Source organism: Thunnus maccoyii, chromosome 24, assembly GCF_910596095.1.
Source record: "Thunnus maccoyii chromosome 24, fThuMac1.1, whole genome shotgun sequence".
NCBI lineage: Eukaryota > Metazoa > Chordata > Actinopteri > Scombriformes > Scombridae > Thunnus > Thunnus maccoyii.
This window is the reverse complement of record NC_056556.1, coordinates 1,373,805-1,393,408: the sequence shown is the minus strand read 5'-3', so window position 1 is coordinate 1,393,408 and position 19,604 is coordinate 1,373,805. Positions and strand designations below refer to the sequence as shown.

The following is a 19,604-nucleotide window of genomic DNA, read 5'->3' as shown; positions in this document are numbered from 1 at the left end:
AGCCAAATCTGATGTCATTTATTAGGCTGTAACATTTTCTTTGTGCCAAAATCCCTTTTTTAAAGGACACATATTCTGCACATTTCCAGCTTTATATATTTATATTCTGGGGCTCTACTGGAATATCTTTGCATGATTTCCAGTTAAAAACTCCTTATTTATCTTCTACTGGTCCTTTATGCAGCCCCTCAGTTCAGCCTCTGTCTGAAACAGGCCGTTTTAGCTCCTGTCTCTTTAAGGCCCCGCCTCCCGATGAGCCCACTCTGTTCTGATTGGTCAGCTTTCAGGAAGCTTCCTCCGACTCCGGAGGCTACGTAAACAAACTATAGTGGCAGGATTTCACTTCTTTTTCTCCTTCTTTACTCCAAATGTCAACTTCTCAAATCCATCCGTACATGTTGGAGCTGAATCGGATCATTTATGGGACGACATATTACTGAAAAAGAAAGTAGTAATAATTCAAGAAAAAAAGTTGTAATATTACGAGAAAAGTTCAAAAATTAAAGAAAAAAATTCTGAATATTACGAGAACAAGTCAGAATAATGCCAGAAAAAAAAATTCAATAATATATAAGAAAAGATTGGAATATTACGAGAAAAAAACAGAAAATTACAAGAATAACTATGGCAACCGAAGCGTCACAGCAGGCTGAAGCCCTGACTTTTGACTTGCAGGAAGCATTTCTACATACGTTCAGAACAGGAAATAAATAACAGAAAACAACAAAAGCTGAACATTTCTCCTTTAAACAAAATTAGCCATCTTAAGTCCTGCTGGCGCCCTCTGGAGGCTGCCATGTTCATTACAGCCTCAACAACAACATCCTGGTGATTTATCTATTCTTGAGTTTTAGCAGTTGTGGAGATAAAAATGTAAGCTTTGTCCTGAGGGTGGCGTTACAAGAAAAGATGTGAAGCTATTAAAATCTAAAGGGTGCATCCTCTGTGGAGCAGGAAACTGTAGTTTTTGAGATATTTTGTAGTTTAATAAAACGTCCTCAGGTGCGTCTTGGTGTTGTGATACTTTAATGTGACAAATGTTTTTGATGTTCGTGTTAAAGGCACAATATGTAATTTCGGGCGCGAGGTGTCTCTCAATCAAAACAATAACAAAAGACGGAGTGTGATGACGATGTGAAGTAGTATGAGATCATTTGTAGTCTTCATTGTTAAACAACCAGCTTCTCCCTGACAGGATTCCTTCAGCGTTCATCGTTCAGGATGTTTTTATCGGGAGCTGAATTATCAGAGGTCTCCTCCTCTCCAAAACAAACGGATCCAATGAAGCAGTTTTACGTTAAAAATCAGTGTTTCTCCGACGCTGTTCAGTGGACACAGGACGTCCGGAGGGGCTGCTAGCTGAGCTGCAGTTAACGTTTGCTCAGCTTGTTTCTCTGATAACTTAAGATCCAGATGTTCAGCAGGTTTTTACCGTGAGCCGACTTATCCGCAGAGGTCTCCTCCTCTCCAGAGCAAACACACACAGGGAATATAATAGTGAGTAAAGCAGTTTTACGTTAAAAATCAGTTTTGCTTCTTGTTCTTGTATACTCTTTGGTAGAGGAGGTATGACGCCATTGACAGGGGACCAAATGAAACGGACCGTTACATGATTAAAATTATAAAAAAATAAATTAAATTAAAATTTCTCTGGGTTTGAAAATTGTCGGAAACATTTGTGATAATGTAATAACACGACTCAACAAAATATAGAACATAGGTCTAGTTGTTTTTACATATTAGAGCTTTAAGAGAAAAAAAAAGGTCAATCTGAGTGAAAGATGATGTCATACCAGAGTGCTGCTGGGAGATGTAGTCTCCTCCTCCCTGCAGGTATCTGCTTCTCCAGACAGAAATAGCTTCATTAATCACCTTAGTGTGCCCTGGATACACACACACACACACACACACACACACACACACACACACACACACACACACAATATAACCCAGTTACATCATGTATAAAAATATTCCATCTGTGTTCAAACCTGCGTCATGTTGTTATGTAATAAGATTTCATAAATCTGGTGTGCATCAGTGGTTTATTAACTGTATGGAAGTTTATTGATGCCAAAATATTTAAGACTGCACCACCGAACACATTCTGAGCACTACGATTTCTGATTATATAATTTGTGCTCTTGATATAATAATTAATACTCTAAATGTAATAATTCATGCTCTCAATTAAATATATGTATATATATATATATATATATATATATATATATATATATATATATATGTTTTACTACATAGTTTTAGCATCTTGAGGCTGCTTGCCAAACGTTTTTATGATTATATGATAGTTAAAAATTTTTGAAAATTATAATACAGACATAGAAAGTTTCTATATAAAGTTTCTAAAGATGAGAGGAAAAATTGTCTCTGGTGCATTACAATATTCACAGGAAATCTGTTTTCAAAATTTCTAGTTTTACACAAACTTCCTGCAGGTATCGAGCTCACTATTTGGATTCATTGTACAGTTATCGATTGTTCTGTGCTGTTCAGTAAAATGTGAGTCTCTTAAGGAAATATGATTTTTTGTTTTTAGCATGTCAAGCATCTACCTGATTGCCTTTTACATTGATTTGATCTATTTAGTCGTTTTTGTTTTATATCTTTTTTTCCAATAAGCCTGTATGTTTTTTTTAATCCCATCAAACACAATCCTTTTCTTTTTTAAATGAATCTCTTATGATTTAAACACTTTTTTGTTTTGTTAGTTGTGCAAATAAAACAAAACTGAAAATCTAATTTGACAGATAAATCAAACCATCAGGAGTTATAAACCCTTAGTCCTTTATACTTGAGTACAGCTAAAAAATAAAATAAACTTTATTTAGAGTGATTTTTGATATTTTTTATTGTATGTATTATAGTTACACAAAGAGAAAAGGATTAAACATACATATGCACTTAAAAGAAAAGAAGAAAAAAAATGAAGAAAAAACAAAAACAAACTCTTAAACTATATAAAATATATAAAATAAATCAATTTCCCAGCAAAAAACTTTTATGGTATTTTATTTGAAATAATACGATGTTGTAAATGGTTTTATTTTCATGAAAATTCATTTATTTTCTGTCTTGTGTCTTTAAAATATGACAAAAAAAGAAATCCCTGTGAATATAAGGCAGAACTGAGATCTCGCGATAAAATGCAGCAACGGGGGGGGGGGGGGGGGAGCGTGGTTCAAAGAATGACTGTGATTGGTTAAAACATCAGACTGGAGCGAGCCGATTGGCTCTGCTGGAGGTAAATAAGGAAGTGAACTGCAGCGTTTCAGCGAGCTAAAGCTGCACGATGTTTTGTCCAAATATGAAGACTTAAAACGGTTCAAATAAATCTTCTGCTTGACTCTTCTGTCAGTTCAGATTGAGGAGCTTTAGTTTAGATAAACACAGCCGGCGGGACAGGCAGGTGGGTGGAAAAGAAGGTTAAAATGCAGTTTTTATCCGGAGAGTTAGCCTATTAGCTGCGGTCCGTTATTCCATTTAAAGCGTGAAGCAGCGATGAGGTCTGAACCCGTGAACTTACTGAAGGGACAAGTGTCAGTTCTAACCGAGTGTCACTGTGTCAACGATCTAGTTTTGATTATAAAAACTACAGAAATATAAACGAAGTTTGGTTAAAGTTGGAAGTGTATTGATGTGGAGAAGTTTGTCTGCTGTGTGGAACAAAAAATAAAAGCTGCAGGAGTCATTTCGGCTCAGATAAACACAAAATCCTAAAAAAGGCTGCTACTGATAATTATGTACATTGTCAGTTAAAGATGCAATTACTAATCGATTAGTTGTCACTTTGTTCACATTTGTCATGAAATATGTTTTGCTGTGAAACAAAAAAAAAAAAACGCTGCAGCTCAGAAGTTGATCACGTTATTTTATCATAATAATTAAAAAAAAAATTGTTACTATAATAACATAATAATCATTTCAAGGTTCAACTTTAGTACTCAGCTAAAATATTTACCTGGAAGATGTTTGTTAGTGTAAATACAGTTTGGAGAAGATTTGTTTCATGAGTCTTCAGCTCATGGAAGCATTAAAATCCATTTATTTATTTAGTAATTCTCATCTAAATCTGCTCCTTTTTCCTGATAAAAATCTAGTTTGAACTCTACAATGTGACTGACACCTCAGAATCAAAAACTGGGCAAATTACCTGTAAAAACTCACCTCAGTAACATTGAAGATCATTAGAGCTGCAACGATTAGTCAGTTCATTGATTAGTCAACTATTAAATTAATTGCAAACTGTTTTGATAAACGATTCACTGCTTGAGTCATTTTTTAAGAAAAAAAGTCCAAATTCTCTGATTCCAGCTTCTCAAATATGAAGATTTTCTGGTTTCTTTAGTAAACTGAATATCATTATGTTGTCTGATCCACATTTTAAACCATTTTCTGACATTTTAAGGACCAAACTAATCGATTATTTGAGAAAATAATCGACAGATGAATCAATAATGAAAATAATCCTTAGTTGCAGCCTTACAGCAGCAATCATTCACATCCCCTCACAAGCTGGAACCAGAGAACGTTGAGCTTTCTTAGATCAACTAATCAGTGAATTGTTTCAGCTGTTTAGTCCATAAAATGTCAAAAACAAGCAAAAAATGTCCATCAAATGTGTCTCTTTATTCCCAACAGGTCCAAATTAGATTAATTGATGAGGAAAATAATCATTAGTTGTAGTCCTAATCAATAATCATTTAGTCTGTAACATTTTATAAAATAAAGGAAATTACCTCGTAACTATAAACATCATGAGGAAAGTCTGCAGGTTCAACTTTAAAGCATCGTATCAATAATTGAAGCTGATCATTTTCATAGTTTGAATGAAGAAGTTCTACGTTAAATGAGCTCATGATGATCAATAAGTCATCAGACTCCATCTTTCATTTCATTGTGTCTTTATTTACGTCTCCTCAGGCGGCGCTGATGTCTGTTATCATACAGACTCGAGGTGAGGTGGGCGGCGGCGTGGCGGCGCACCTCCAGTGCCCCATCTGCGGCCATTTCTCCAAGAGCCACGCCCACCAGCTGTCCCACATGGCCGCCACTCACCCCGCCAGCCTGGACGGCGTGGCGGTCGGTCGCCTTGGCAACATCTTGATGTACCAGAGCACCGCCCGGCTGTTCCACTGCTCCGACTGCTTCTACACCTGTCGAGACTTCGCCAAGCTGTACAAACACATCATCTCCAAACACTGCGTGGACGAGAAGGAGGTGGGCGGGGCGGAGGGGGAAGGGGGCGGGGCGGAGGGGGAGGGGGGAGACGAAGGAAGTGAGAAGGGGGATGAGAAGATGGGGGAGGAAGGCGAGGAGGAGGAGAAAGACTCTCTGAAAAGAAAGAGGAGCAGCGAGGCTGAGGAGGAGGAGGCCGAGGGGAGCGAGTCAGTTAAACCTGACGGCGAAGGAGGCGAAGGCGTGCTGATGTTCGACGGCGCCGGTTACCGCTGTCTGATCTGCGGCTGGAAGAACAAGCTGAAATCTCTGGGCGTCAACCACGTGGTGCGAAAACACGACATCCCCAAAGCGTACGCCGCCCAGGCCATCAGACGAGACGGCGCCGCCGCCACCTGCAGCGCGGAGGAGGAGGAGGTGGTCGGGCTGAGCGGAGAGCTCCTGCAGGAGGAGATGAAGGCCACGGCCAAGGTCGTCAGCTTCATCTCCAACCGCTTCGTCTGCCTCATCTGCGGCTGGAAAACCAAACTCAAAGGTGCTCAAACTTTTCTGTTTCTGAGGCAACAACCTGCTCTTCCATCATTCTTCCTCTCACACAGCCGTTTATGATCAATAAATCAGTCGATTATTTAGTTTGGGCCATGAAATGTCAGAAAATGTTGATCAATGATTCCAAGATGACGTCCTCAAATGTCGTTTTTGTCCACAAAACAAAGATTTACTGTCATAGAGACTAAAGAAACCAGAAAATATTCACATTTGAGAAGCTGAATCAGACAATTTGGACGTTTTCTTTAAAAAAAATTAATCGAGTATCAAAATAGTTGCCAATTAATTTTCTGTTGATCAGCTGATCGATTAATCTGTACAACTGTATATAAATTATTACAAGAATAAAAGCATCTCATTAAACCTTCTCTCATTATAAGATGAAGTATTTTGGATTAACCCTCCTCCTCCTCCTCCTCCTCCTCACCTGTGTGTGTGTGTGTCGCTGCAGGTTTCGCCATCAGTCACGTGGTTCGCTGTCACGACGTCGAGCGTCCGTACGGCTGCAAAGACTGCAAGCGTTCCTTCTTCCTGCCCAGCCGGCTGCAGCAGCACATCGGAGCGGCTCACCGGCCCGGACGCTTCGCCTGCCCCTTCTGCTGCTTCAGGTCCCACTTCCTGGGAGGCTTCAGGAGGCACTGCAGCCGCTGCAACGCCCGCGAGGAGGAAGGTGGAGGAGGAGGAGGAGCAGCAGGAGGAGGAGGAGGAGGAGGAGGAGGGGGAGGAGTAGGAGGAGGAGGGGGAGGGGGGGAAGAGGAGGAGGAGCACGAGGAGCACGAGGAGGGGGAAGAGAGGGAGGAAGTGGAGGAGACGAGAGGGGTGAGGAAGAGGAGAAGAACAGTGAGGGTGATAGAGGAGGAGGAAGAGCAGGAGGAAGAGGAGGATGAATGAAAGGGAGAGAAGAAGAAGAAGAGGGGGAACGACCTGCACGAGTTTCCTTTCGCTTCTGTTTCTGATGAAACACACAAAACTAGTTTACAGTTCGTTACATTCTGACGTCAGTGATGAAAAATGAGACCAAACAATCCTGTTCAATAATCAATAATCAATAAAGGTCTTTTTTTTTTAATATAAATGTGGCTTCTTGAATGTTCTGTTATTAAATCACTTGATTATAATCACTTGATTATGGAGACACCTGCTGGTCGAAAGGATTTACAGCAAGAAAGTTATAACTGATTTATGACAAACGTGTTGTTTAAGAGACCTACGGCGGCCTGGAGGTGCAAAACACAACATTTTGCACAATTTGTCTTATCTGTGTTGTCTCTGATTTGTGATTTTCTGATTTTTTTTAGAATTTTTTTTCTATTTTATTGTGTTTTTTTTAAAATGTTGGTTTGTTTTGTTGTGTTCAGCACTTCGGGGCCTCCGTATGAATCTCATTAAATGTGCAAAATACTTTTTTTAAATGTAGGAAACTGCATAAAATTACACGTATTATTTTATCAACACTAGCATGAACACTTCTTGAGTCAAAAAAATACACTTTTTTTTTTAAATAACACATCTTTAAGACATTAATATACTGATCAATGAATTTTATTAAATTAATATGCTGTTAAACAGATGAGTGAGAACTGAAAGTGTGTGTTCAGCTGGTTTCTGTGTGTTTCAGGTGAACCAGACAGCAGTGAGTCTGCAGCTGTGAATAATTTGTTATTTATTTAGCCAAAAACATACAAAACAAATCCACCAATCACATCAGAGCGTGACGACACGACACGTCATCGCTTCCCGAACGGAGAGAGAGAAAAGAGAGAGAGAGAGAAATCTGCTTCGTGTGATTAAACTCAAAAAAAAGTTTCAGAAAAACAACGTTTGAAGCACAAAACAACTTAGAAACCCTCAGCTCACATTCTGCTTCCTGTTCCAGAGAGAACGAGAGCAGCATATACATGATTCTCAATCAACAGCAGGAAATATGTTTGTTTTCCTCTGCAGGAACTTAAAAGTAACATTTATGCATAATTCTCTGTTTGTTCTGCGCTCAGCTTACGTTTCTGGAAATAAATTTATGCTGCGTTCACGTCAAGTCAGTTTTATGATTAAAATACTTTTAACTATGTAACATTTTATCTGGAGCTGCAATGACTGACAGAAAAATAATCTACAACTATATTGATAATCATTTTTAATCATTTTTAAGCAAAATTAGCAAAATAAATCAACAATTTGATGCTTTTCTTTGTCATAAACGACAGTAAACTGAATTTCTTCTTCTGACGGCGTCACTGTGGGACGTTAAAACGAGCATTTTAGTGTTTTTACTGACATTTTACAGACAATCGATCCATCGATGGCGAGATAAACAGCAGAAATACTGTCTGTTAATGTTACGGAGATGTGAAAAATAAAGAATCACAAGCTGCTGTATAAAGTTTTATCTCGTAGTGTTGGATGAACTGGTCACTTCAGTAGTTTTTAAGTTAATTAGTGTTAAAAATGAATTAAGTTAAAAATGAAGCTACTCGTGACCTCGTTTCAGGAACATTTCCTTTAGAAACCTGAAGAGTTCAAAGTATAAAGTATATTTAATATTTATATTATTAAACAAAGATAAAACTTTAAACATCTGATTACAGCTCAGATTTATTAGTTTTCTGAGCAAAACTTGAACGATCTGTTTTTATATTGATATAAACTGAATATCTTAGTGCTTTGGACAGTTGGTCTGATAAATAAAGACGTTTAAAGACGTCAGCTAACAGCAGCAGAGTCGGTCTCTTAACGTAAAACACCGGGAGGATTCTGTTCCTGCAGTGAAGAAGAGCTTTAAGATCTTTTAAAGCAGTGATTTTCCAACATGTGAGACCTTCAAATAAAACAAAGTCTCGCTGCGACTCTTCGTCACATGTCGTCTACCGGTTAAGTTATCGATTACCGTCTTCATTCATTGGTTTTTTTGTCCATAAAATGTCAGAAAATAGTGAAAAATATCCGTTAAAATTCCGCACAGTTCAAGGTTTCATCTTCAGATGTCTGGTTTTGTTTTACTAACAGTCCTAATTCAGTTTATCATCATGTTCAACACAGAACAGCAACAAATCAGAACATCTGAGAGGCTGAAACCAGCTTATTTTTCTCGTTTATGCTTAAAAAAAATGACTAAAACGATTATTCAGCTGCTGATTAATCTTCTGTACCTGCAGCTCTAGAGAGAGAACTTATTTTGTAACTTTTAGAGGCTTGATGAGGTAAAATACAGAAATCCACAAGAACTGAAGCAAACATTAGAAAAAAGCTTTGAAAAAAAAAAAAAATCACAATTTTGTGTTTTATGTGTATGCTTTTTTTTTTTTTTTGTATCCTATCTTGACCTTTGATTAATCCAGCGACCCTTTGTAGGGGTCTCGACCCCCAGGTTGGGAACCACAGATTTTAAAGAACCTGGAACCTTCTGATGAAGAGGAACCGCGGCACTTTGAGCACCAATCTTAGACTCTACGAATAAAAATAACATCCACATTCTGACGAGGAGCTTTTTTTACAGAAACACTTACGGGTGCTTCAGAGATCATCCCACACATCCCACAATGTTTACATCTAAACTGGAAGTTGCTTTGTGTCCCTGCTTTGCTTCAGAAATAAATTGACGGGGGCGCCACAAACATCAGGGATAATCCTTTAGAGCGAAGGAGACGACGTCGCCGTCTTATCCTTCTTGTCCGAGCTTATCCAACAGTTTCACATCAGTAAAGTTTAAACAAGAAACGTATATTTTCTATAAAACTGCACCTCATTCACAATTTTTTTGTTTTTTGTTTGTTTGTTTCATTCGTTTGATTGACAGCTGGAAGGCGATGCGATTCTGTCCCGTGTATGGCTTCTGGTTACCTGTCCCAGAATCCCCTGCTGACTGTCAATCAGCCCTGAATAACTGACAGTCCATCCGGTTTCCATGACAACACTTCAGCGAGGACAGGGGGGAGGGTGTGGGGGGGGGGGTCTGAGGTCAGATGTGTCGAGGGCACCACGCCCCCTCCAAGGCGGCCATGTTGATTCCTCTCAGGTCACCAAAGTCGTCGCCGTCTCCGTCGCAGTACTCGCCGTCATCGTCGTGGTCGTCGAAGCGAGACGTGTAACTGGTCGATGGCTTCTGTAGGAGGAGACATGAAGTACTCAGATACTTTACTGTAGTAGAAGTACCAATACAGCAATGTAAAAATACTCCATTACAGTAAAAGTACATAAGTATTATGAGCTTGATGTAGTTAAAGTATTGCAGTAAAAGTACATAAGTATTATGAGCTTGATGTAGTTAAAGTATTGCAGTAAAAGTACATAAGTATTATGAGCTTGATGTAGTTAAAGTATTGCAGTAAAAGTACATAAGTATTATGAGCTTGATGTAGTTAAAGTATTGCAGTAAAAGTAGTGGTTTGGTCCCTCTGACTGATATATTATTATATATGACATCATTAGATTATTAATAGTGAAGCATCAGTGTTAGAGCAGCATGTTACTGTTGTAGCTGCTGGAGGTGGAGCTAGTTTACACTACTTTATATACAGTTAGCTAGTTTAGTCCAGTGGTTCCCAACCTAGGGGTCGGGGCCCTCCAAAGGGTCAGCAGATAAATCTGAGGGGTGGTGAGATGATTAATGGGAGAGGAAAGAAGAAAAAACAAAGTTCTGATACACAAATCTGTTTTCAGTTTTTGGACTTTTTCTCTAATCTTTGATTTTTGCTGAAATATTGGATCATTTGAACATTTATTGAAATGAAAGCATGGGAGAAGTTTAGAGGGAAAAATCACTATTTGGTGGAGCTGTTAACAACTCATAGACATGTGAAATGTGACCCCGACTACACACTGCTTTTTGTAAGACGTCAAAAGACAAAAAGGTTGGAAACCACTGGTTTCATCTTTAACAATGTGTTGTATTTTAAAAGCTTGTTATATTATCCATTGTGTCAAATCTTCATCTGAAAAGTAACTAAAGCTGTCAAATAAATGTAGTGGAGTAGAAAGTACAATATTTCCCTCTGAAATGTAGAAAGTAGCATCACATGGAAATACTCAAGTAAAGTACAAGTACCTCAAAACTGTACTTCACTACAGTACTTGAGTAAATGTACTTAAGTTACTTTCTATCACTCGATATGAGACACCATCAAGAATAAAATGTAATCTATGCTCATGTTGCTTTTATAGTAACAAACAAACTGAAAAGGACAGTTTGTATCTTTAACCAAGTTTATCAAAAGCAAAATAAAGTCATAAGATGATTATCTTGTATTTGTAGTAAATCTGGGCTTCGTTTCCTGATAATAATTGATCTCAGAGGTTCAGAGTGCTTCCTGCGAGCGTTTCTATGAAACTTGCTACACACATTTCCCAAAGCGTCACTAAGAGCGAGTGTTAAGAGCTTTTTAATGTGCAGTAAACAGTCTACAGTCTTTATAATTATTATTATAATAACGATCCTGGCTGGAAGCCGGTTTAAGAAAGTAAACTTCCTGCTGCAGCTCCTTCAGATGCTCTCAGCCTCCGAGTGTTCAGGAGTCGTTCGTTAATCTACCATCAAGACGCTTTTAGGTTTACGAAGGCTCGAAAGATGGATTTCATGATTTTAGCCTAAAGATACTTTCAGGAAACAAGGTTTATTAAAAGTGCAGCATTCTGTCGGCTTTACCGTTCGAACCACTGGCTCTCTGAAGGGGGGGCACACCATGTGGAAGCGAGGGATGGCCACGTGGAAAACTTCCTCCTTATTGGCTAAAACAAAGAGACAAACATCAGAAAAATAATCACACGTCATGTCTCCAGCTGCTCGTAAACATGTTTATTTTTAATCTGTGTTTTAGTGCAAATGTATTTTATCTTTCAGTCCTATTGGTCTAGCTCGCTTTGATCTGGTATTTAATGTCTTTGTTAAGTTATTAATTAAAGAGCTGCTTCAGGTACCCAGTCTGTGGAAGGTGTAGTGACCCTCCATGTACTCTGACGGGGTGGAGAAGGTGGTGCAGCTGGCGTACTCGTGGACTTTTCCAGGTGTCATGACTGGAAACTCTCCTGCACACAAACACACACAGACATAACATCAGCAGCTCGTCTTAGCCGATCAGAGTCCACTAGTGGAGGTGGTCATGTGATGCGAGCGGCGTACCGACCACGCCGGGACCCTGGACCTCCTCCACGTTGCCGTCGGAGGTGGTGATCTTCCAGTAGCGGCTGTCGAGCTGACAGGCGGCTTCGGGCGACGCGCTGCTCGACATCTCTATCCTGAAAAAAACACAGATTCGTTAAAAAACACAACGCGAGGCGGACTCCGAGGAGAACGGCGTCTACGGACAGACGGGTACCTGATGCGGTAGGTGAAGAAGAAGTGCGGCGGGTGGACGGAGGAAAGCTCTGGCAGAAAGGAAGTAGAAACAGAGACGGTGATGTCATCGGTGGTCATCACGCAGCTCTTATCGTGCACATACCTGCAGACAGAACCAACAGTTAAACACTACAAACAAAAACTAAATCAATCGTTATTACAAAGAGAGAACGTAAAGCCTAAAACATTCAGATGTTTTATTTTATTTTAACAAGCTTAACGGGAAATTATTTGCTCGACACCAACAAGCGGACTGGAGCTGTCACAACTTCCTGTGACTGTGAAGAGTAAGTAACCCAGTAGCAAGTAGTACTGAAACTTCTCCAGTCAAATGATGCCTGCATTTGATCCTTTTTGTACCCAGGTCTAGAAAAAATATAGTATATATAGTTTTGCTCACAGCGAATCACCGCAGGCGTTGATTTAATGTGACGTGTGATTGGTCGACTACCGCAGCAGCTACAACCCATAGTCGAGCAGGTGTGTTTGATGTAGATGCAGTTCAGTTCAGCCGAGATGCCACCAAAACATGTGAAAGTAAAAACTACACGCCTGTCGAAAGAAGTAGAATGAAGCACTCTACTGGTATCGGTACTGGTATTGGTACTGGTATCGGTACTGGTATTTTTTAAACAATACCCAGCCCTACTTGTGTGGTAAGATAGCCAATGATTTGCAATTTATTTTTACAATGTTGGCAAACTGATCTTTGTTGGTAATTTTGCCCCCAACATACTACACACTGGTGTAATTATCTGATCAGCACGGCGTTGCTCGCTACCGTCTTCCTCCATTTATATTTATGAGCTTTAGTTTACTGACTGTCAAAGAGCTGATGGTGAATTTTAAGAACGCCGTCTGCTGGATAACAAGGAAAACTACTTCAAACAGTCTGTTGCATTTATAGACTCTAAACTTTAAACTGGAACAGGTCATTACAGTTCAAATATTACATTTTACCCACAATTACAGATGGAATTTCGATTAAAAAGTGACATCGTTAGCTCAGACTATTTCTCAGTAGTCAGTTAATGTTCAACTGATTGGATAAAAAAACATGAGTAAAGTTCTCGTTCTGATCAATACAAGCAAGCGAAATATTTCCAGAATGATTTTTGTATAAGTTCCTGTTTGCGGTTTCAGTCACCTGTAGATCTGGTCTCTGATGATCGGATACTCTCCCGTGACGACGTTGTGGACGTAAGTCGTGAACCACTCTAAGAAACAGGAACCTGAACACACAAACAGTTTGTTTTCATGCAAAAACTCCAACGCAAAATTTGCAAAATTACATTTTTAGAGACTCTGTTATTTAATATTTATTTCACAAGAAGAAAAAAGCAAAAATAAGAAAAATAAACTGTGAGAGATTTTGTCTTTTTTCCTTTAATCATCTGGTTTTGGCTCAGGAGAGACTGTGTGGATTGAACTTTGTAAACTGAATATCTTTGTGTTTTGGACTGTTGGTCGGATCTGGAGACGTCAGGATGGACTCTGGGAACCGTGACCTTTTATTCTTCACTGCTTTTTGAAGAAAATGTCATTTAAATGAAAGAAAATCATTAACAAGTAGATGACTTCACTGTAAAAACTGTAAAAGTGAGTCTTAATTTCACCTTTTTAATGACACCAATCAGAGATGTTCCTCATTATAACACTCAAGAACAAATTCACAACAGTTGCATGTTTTAAAATGGCCACAGGTAGAGATGGGCTGCAACTAATGATACTTTCATTTCTGATTAATTTGTGGATATTTTTTTCTATGAACAATAAAATATTGTTTTGTCTATAAAATGTCAATAATGGTGAAAAATGATCATTATAATTCCCCAGAGTCAAAGGAGACGTCTTTAAATGTCTCGTTTTATCTGATCAACAGTACAAAACCCAAAAATATTCAGTTTACTGTCATATAAGACAAAGAAAAGCAGCAAATCATCACATTTTAGAAGCTGAAACTAGCATATTTTTTGCATTTTAGTTTAAAATATATTTAGTTGATCATTAACTAATTGTTTTTAACATCTCAATCATAGTTCAGATCGACAGCTGAAGAACTTCCTACATCAGTGTTTAAAGTATGTTAACGTGCAGGTAACCATAGCAACAGCACTGATGCTCCAGGATCCGGAGGGGTGAAGGTTTTAGAGAATAAAAGGTTTGACAGATGAGATGAAAACAAACCGACCTGTGATGAACATGTCGATGGCTGAAGGATCCTGAGCCGTCTGATCCTGGAAGAAAAGAAAAAAAGAACCAACATGATCAAACGTTTTTAAAAAAATGAGAGTTTGTGTTGCTGAAGAGTTCCATCACATGATAAATATGCCAGAGAGACACAATATATGAAACTAAAACTTCTACTAGTTTCAACAGATGTTTTTTATTTTAGCCTCCAGTTAATTATCATAAAATTAATGTTAATTTTCTGATGTTTTTTTCTTTCATAACTGATGATTATGTGCAGATATGTTTTTTACATTATGTTACATTTTTTTAGCAGGAAAAGTGAGATTTAGGGAAGAATTCAGTGTTCAAATCTAGTTTGAACTCTGCAATTAAAGATCATTAGAACTGTAACGATTAGCTGATTCATCAACTAGTTACCAACTATTAAATTAATCTCTAACTATTCTCATATGACTGATTAATCGTTTGGAGTCATTAAAAAAAATTAACTCCTTATTCTCTGATTCAGCTTCTTAAATGTGAATATTTTCTGGTTTCTTTCGTCTCTGTGACAGTAAACTGAAGATCTTTGTGTTGTGGACAAAACAAAACATTTGAAGACGACATCTTGGGTTTTGGGAAACGATTAATCAACAAATTAACAGATAATGAAAATAATCGTCAGTTGTAGCCTTACAGCAGCAATTACTCATATTCCTCACAGGCTGGAACCAGAGGATGTTGAGCATTTTTGCTTTAAAAACTTTAAAGCAATTAATTTACAACTTTAAAAACAATTAATTAATTAAAAGCAGTCACACTGAAGGAACCAGAGAATGTTTAATATCTCTAAAATGAATCTCACTGGTTTATCTTCACAGTCTGAACTCTATCTTTAACGCTCTTTTCCTCTCAGTGAAGCACTGTTCTATTATTCTGAAAGGAAGGCAGACAGGAAGTGTTACGGACAGGGCAGGGGTAGAAGCTCTCAAACATCCTGCGTCCCTCGGCGGGCTCCAGAGCCATGTACTGGCTGAGTCCGGTGTGGAAGCAGAAGGTGAGCGGAAGACAGCGTCTCATCCCCTTCCTCTGCTGGAAACCTCCGGCCGCCGTCTCCACGTCCAGCAGCACCTCCGACCGGTAGTGGTTGGACAGAGACATGCTGCCCATCAGCCTGAAGACACACAGACAGACAGACAGACAGACAGGTGGAGATTAGACAGGACATGAGCAGCGTCAGGGAGACTCCATCATGGTTGCTACTGACCCCGGGATCACCAGCTTCTGTCCGTTGTGGATGCGATACGAGCAGCGATAGTCGTCTGGAAGCCTGCAGCCGATCTGAGCCTCGATGTCGTTAAGCTCCACCTCTGTGGCGCCCTCTGAACAAAACAAACACACAACTATTTAAACACCTTTTCTTCTGTATTTAAAAGTTCATCTGAAGCTAATATGAAGCTTCAGCATCCAAATGAGTCAAATCAAGTAGATATCTTTCAACGTTACAGTCTTTTTGGTGCCTCTTTTTGTTACTATACTTTCACCTGCAGCTCAACAGGGAAACACTCAGATGACATTTAGGGGAAAAGAAAAGTGAAATCCTGCTGTGGCGACGTCACCTTTGAGCGATGCGATCATGCGAGGACACCTCTGCTGCAGGAAGCTCTTGAGCTGCTCCCAGGCTCTCTTCAGGACCGGGTAGTACTGGATGTACCGGCCCAGGTCTCTGTAGTACTGTTTGAACAGACAGAACCAGGACACGCCGCTCTGCAGCCGCTCCGCACTGCACACAAACACAAACACACACACACACACACGGCTAGAATACGCTTCACCACCTCCACACAAACTCTCACTACTAAACAGAAAGGTTTGTTTTTTTAAAGGATCTGAGGTCACAGAAACATTTTCCCTTCAACGTTTCATCATAAAAAGTTAAAAAGTGGAACAAAAAGAAAGAACGAGAAATGAATCTGCAACTCGTTTAAATCATTTTTCAAGCATAAACGCCAAAAATTCAGTTCCTCCAGTGTGATGATTTACTCTTTTTGTCTGTTTTATATGTTTAGATGCTGCATCTTCTCTATTAAAGCAGCTAGACTGTGGAATGACCTGCTTGAGGAAGTTAGACTCTTAACTTCCTCCTTATGCTCTGCTGTTCAGGAGTTTGGGGCCAATGAGGGTTTTTTGTGTTTTCCGTAAAGTTCTGTCTGTTTTTGGATCGTATGACCTTTCATTCCTATTTTTATTAATAATATTCTTGTTTTATTAAATGTCTTTTCTTTTCTATTATTCAGTTTAATTGTGGTAATTTTACATCACTGTTTCCTTGTGTTTTACTGTATGTAAAGCACATTGTAAACATGATTTTTAAGCAAAGTGCTGTACAAATAAGGTTTATTATTAAAGTTTATTATTTATGTCATCATGAACTGAATATCTTTCAGTTTTGGACTGCTAATCAGACAATAAAAAGATCTCTGTAGACGCCACCTTGGACTCTGGGAAACTGTTTTCACTCATTTTTGGACTTTTTTCAAACGATTTGTCAACAGAAAGCAGGAAGATGTTACATCTGGCCAAACAATTATATGATTTAATCACATAAATCGGTAAAATAGTCATCTTTAGTTGCAGCCCTATAAAAAATAAAGAAATACACTTTTATGAAATAACATTTCAGGGTAAAATAATAAGACGGAGGTGATATTTCACACAACAGATTCCATTTATTTACCTGTGATTAAAGTTTAGATCATCATCTACAAACTAAAACTGTGATGAACAGCTTCCTGCAGATTTAAAACAACAACATGAGTTGATGATATTGGTACTCACTCTGTCAGCAGCCAGTGTTTGGAGCAGTGGGATTTCCACAGCGGGTTGTGTTTGGACAACTCATTCAACCTCCTGCTGACGTAACTACAGCTGCACAGATAACAGGAGGTGGAGAGAGAGAGACGGACACATGTAGATGTTTTACTCCAAACTGTGAAGATGAACTCAATGAGATTCATTTTTAACAACACATATAGAGATGTCAAACACTCTCTGCAGTTTCTTAAATGTGAATATTTTCTGGTTTCTTTAATCCTCTATGACAGTAAACTGAATATCTTTGAATTGTGGACAAAGAGACATGTGAGGACGTTAACTTGGGCTTTGAGAAGCACTAACAGACAATTTTCACCATTTTCTGACATTTTATGGACCAAACAGCTAATCAATTAATCCAAAAAAATCGACTGATTAATCTATAATGGAAATCATCTTAAATCGCAGCCCTAACTCATATGTTTTGTTTATAACATTTTCACCTGTTAAATAACAGGTCAGTAAAACTGTCAGATAAATTTAGTGGAGTAAAAAGTGCGATATTTGACTTTAAAATTGCATAAAATGGAAGTTTAAGTAAGTTACATCAAATCTGTACATACAGTATTCAAGCAGATACAGATACTTCCTTCAATTCCGTAATGATAACAATAATAGTAACAATGGTAATAATAATGATGATAATGATAATAATACGTGACGCACAGTTTAGAGTTGCAACGATTAGTCGCTTGATCTATTAATTGATTGACAGAAAATTAATCGACAACTATTTTCATTATAAACAATCGATTTAGTCTTTTATTTTTAAAGCAAATTCATCCATAAATTTGCTGCTTTAAGCTTCTCAAATGTGAAGATTTCATGTTTCTTCTTCATCACAGTGAATTGAATATCTTTGTGCTGATTTGGACATAGTAAGACATCTACAGACGAAACCTTTGAAATAAAAACGGACATTTTCACTATTTTTTTGGACCAAACATCACAAGTGTGAACAGGCTCACTGACGTAAACAAACTTAGCTGCTGCTAGCAGGCGGCTAACTGTAAACAAGATGTTCATATTGTTTACGAGCTGCCCTGTGATGACATGACATGACATGATAGCTAACATGTCGGTCTGGTTTATTGATAACTGCCGGTGTCAGCTGTTAGAAACAATTTTTGCCACTTTCTGACAAAAATTAGCACAAAAACAACAGCTGCATGCTAAGCTAACGAGCTAACGAGCCGCTGCCGTTGGGAATGAACGTTATTTTAGCCGCCTGATTTTAAGATAAACTGCGTGTTTCTCCTCCAGATACCGGGCTCTGCTGTCGGATACATACTGTATCAGGTCTCTGAAGTCCAGAAAGGATAAAATGTGCAGCAGCGGGTCTGAAGGGATGTGATCCATCCGTAACTCCGTTAAAGCTGCCATTGTTAGCTGGCAACACTTTTTCTTCTTATGTCGGTTTAATTGCGGTTGGCAATCAGCTTAAAGGCGATTTACTGCCACCTGCTGGACAGGAAAGGAACAGTAGCTAAAACCAAAAAAAAAGCTTTTAAATATCTATTCAAAATACAAAACGCTTTCTGTGAGGTTCTTCCTCAGTGATGAAAAATGTATTCAGATACTTATACTATACTTGTACCAGTACAGCAATGTAAAAATACTCCATTACAAGTAAAAGTCCTGCATGAGAAATCCCATTTAAGTGAAAGTATGCTTAGATAAGTATTATGAGCTTGATGTAGTTAAAGTATTGCAGTAAAAGTAGTGGTTTGGTCCCTCTGACTGTTATATTATTATATATGACATCATTAGATTATTAATAGTGAAGCATCAGTGTTAGAGCAGCATGTTACTGTTGTAGCTGCTGGAGGTGGAGCTAGTTTACACTACTTTATATACAGTTAGCTAGTTTAGTCCAGTGGTTCCCAACCTAGGGGTGGGGCCCCTCCAAAGGGTCAGCAGATAAATCTGAGGGGTCGTGAGATGATTAATGGGAGAGGAAAGAAGAAAAAACAAAGTTCTGATACACAAATCTGTTTTCAGTTTTTGGACTTTTTCTCTAATCTTTGATTTTTGCTGAAATATTGGATCATTTGAACATTTACTGAAATGAAAGCATGTGAGAAGTTTAGAGGGAAAAATCACTATTTGGTGGAGCTGTTAACAACTCATAGACATATGAAATGTGACCCCGACTACACACTGCTTTTTATAAGACGTCAAAAGCCAAAAAGGTTGGAAACCACTGGTTTCATCTTTAACAATGTGTTGTATTTTAAAAGCTTGTTATATTATCCATTGTGTCAAATCTTCATCTGAAAAGTAACTAAAGCTGTCAAATAAATGTAGTGGAGTAGAAAGTACAATATTTCCCTCTGAAATGTAGAAAGTAGCATCACATGGAAATACTCAAGTGAAGTACAAGTACCTCAAAACTGTACTTCAATACAGTACTTGAGTAAATGTACTTAAGCTACTTTCTACCACTGGTAAATACTCTGTTGCTGCTTTTGTGTCCTCACAA

At 38.4% G+C, this 19,604-nt stretch overlaps 3 protein-coding genes across 3 annotated transcripts in view; 2 read left to right on the top strand and 1 right to left on the bottom strand.

The window, feature by feature from the left end:
- The window catches only part of LOC121891678 (protein NLRC3-like), a 1,105,688-nt gene that overhangs the window by 270,844 nt on the left and 815,240 nt on the right, over positions 1 to 19,604 (top strand). The gene's annotated exons all lie outside the window — the stretch shown is intronic.
- LOC121892407 (chromosome alignment-maintaining phosphoprotein 1-like) lies at positions 3,256 to 7,127 on the top strand. The gene is made up of 4 exons (XM_042405444.1): positions 3,256 to 3,430; positions 4,945 to 5,734; positions 6,200 to 6,474; positions 7,107 to 7,127. Exons 2-4 carry the CDS (start codon positions 4,954 to 4,956, stop codon positions 7,125 to 7,127), a joined length of 1,077 nt encoding a protein of 358 aa, XP_042261378.1. The 5' UTR covers positions 3,256 to 3,430; positions 4,945 to 4,953.
- fbxo3 (F-box protein 3) lies at positions 7,275 to 18,544 on the bottom strand. The gene is made up of 12 exons (XM_042404265.1): positions 18,414 to 18,544; positions 17,087 to 17,176; positions 15,868 to 16,031; positions 15,516 to 15,630; positions 15,218 to 15,422; positions 14,268 to 14,313; positions 13,224 to 13,308; positions 12,057 to 12,179; positions 11,861 to 11,976; positions 11,659 to 11,766; positions 11,387 to 11,469; positions 7,275 to 9,847 (listed from the first exon to the last, which is right to left on the bottom strand). The coding sequence occupies exons 1-12, from the start codon at positions 18,503 to 18,505 to the stop codon at positions 9,704 to 9,706; spliced, it is 1,371 nt and encodes a 456-aa protein (XP_042260199.1). The 5' UTR covers positions 18,506 to 18,544; the 3' UTR covers positions 7,275 to 9,703.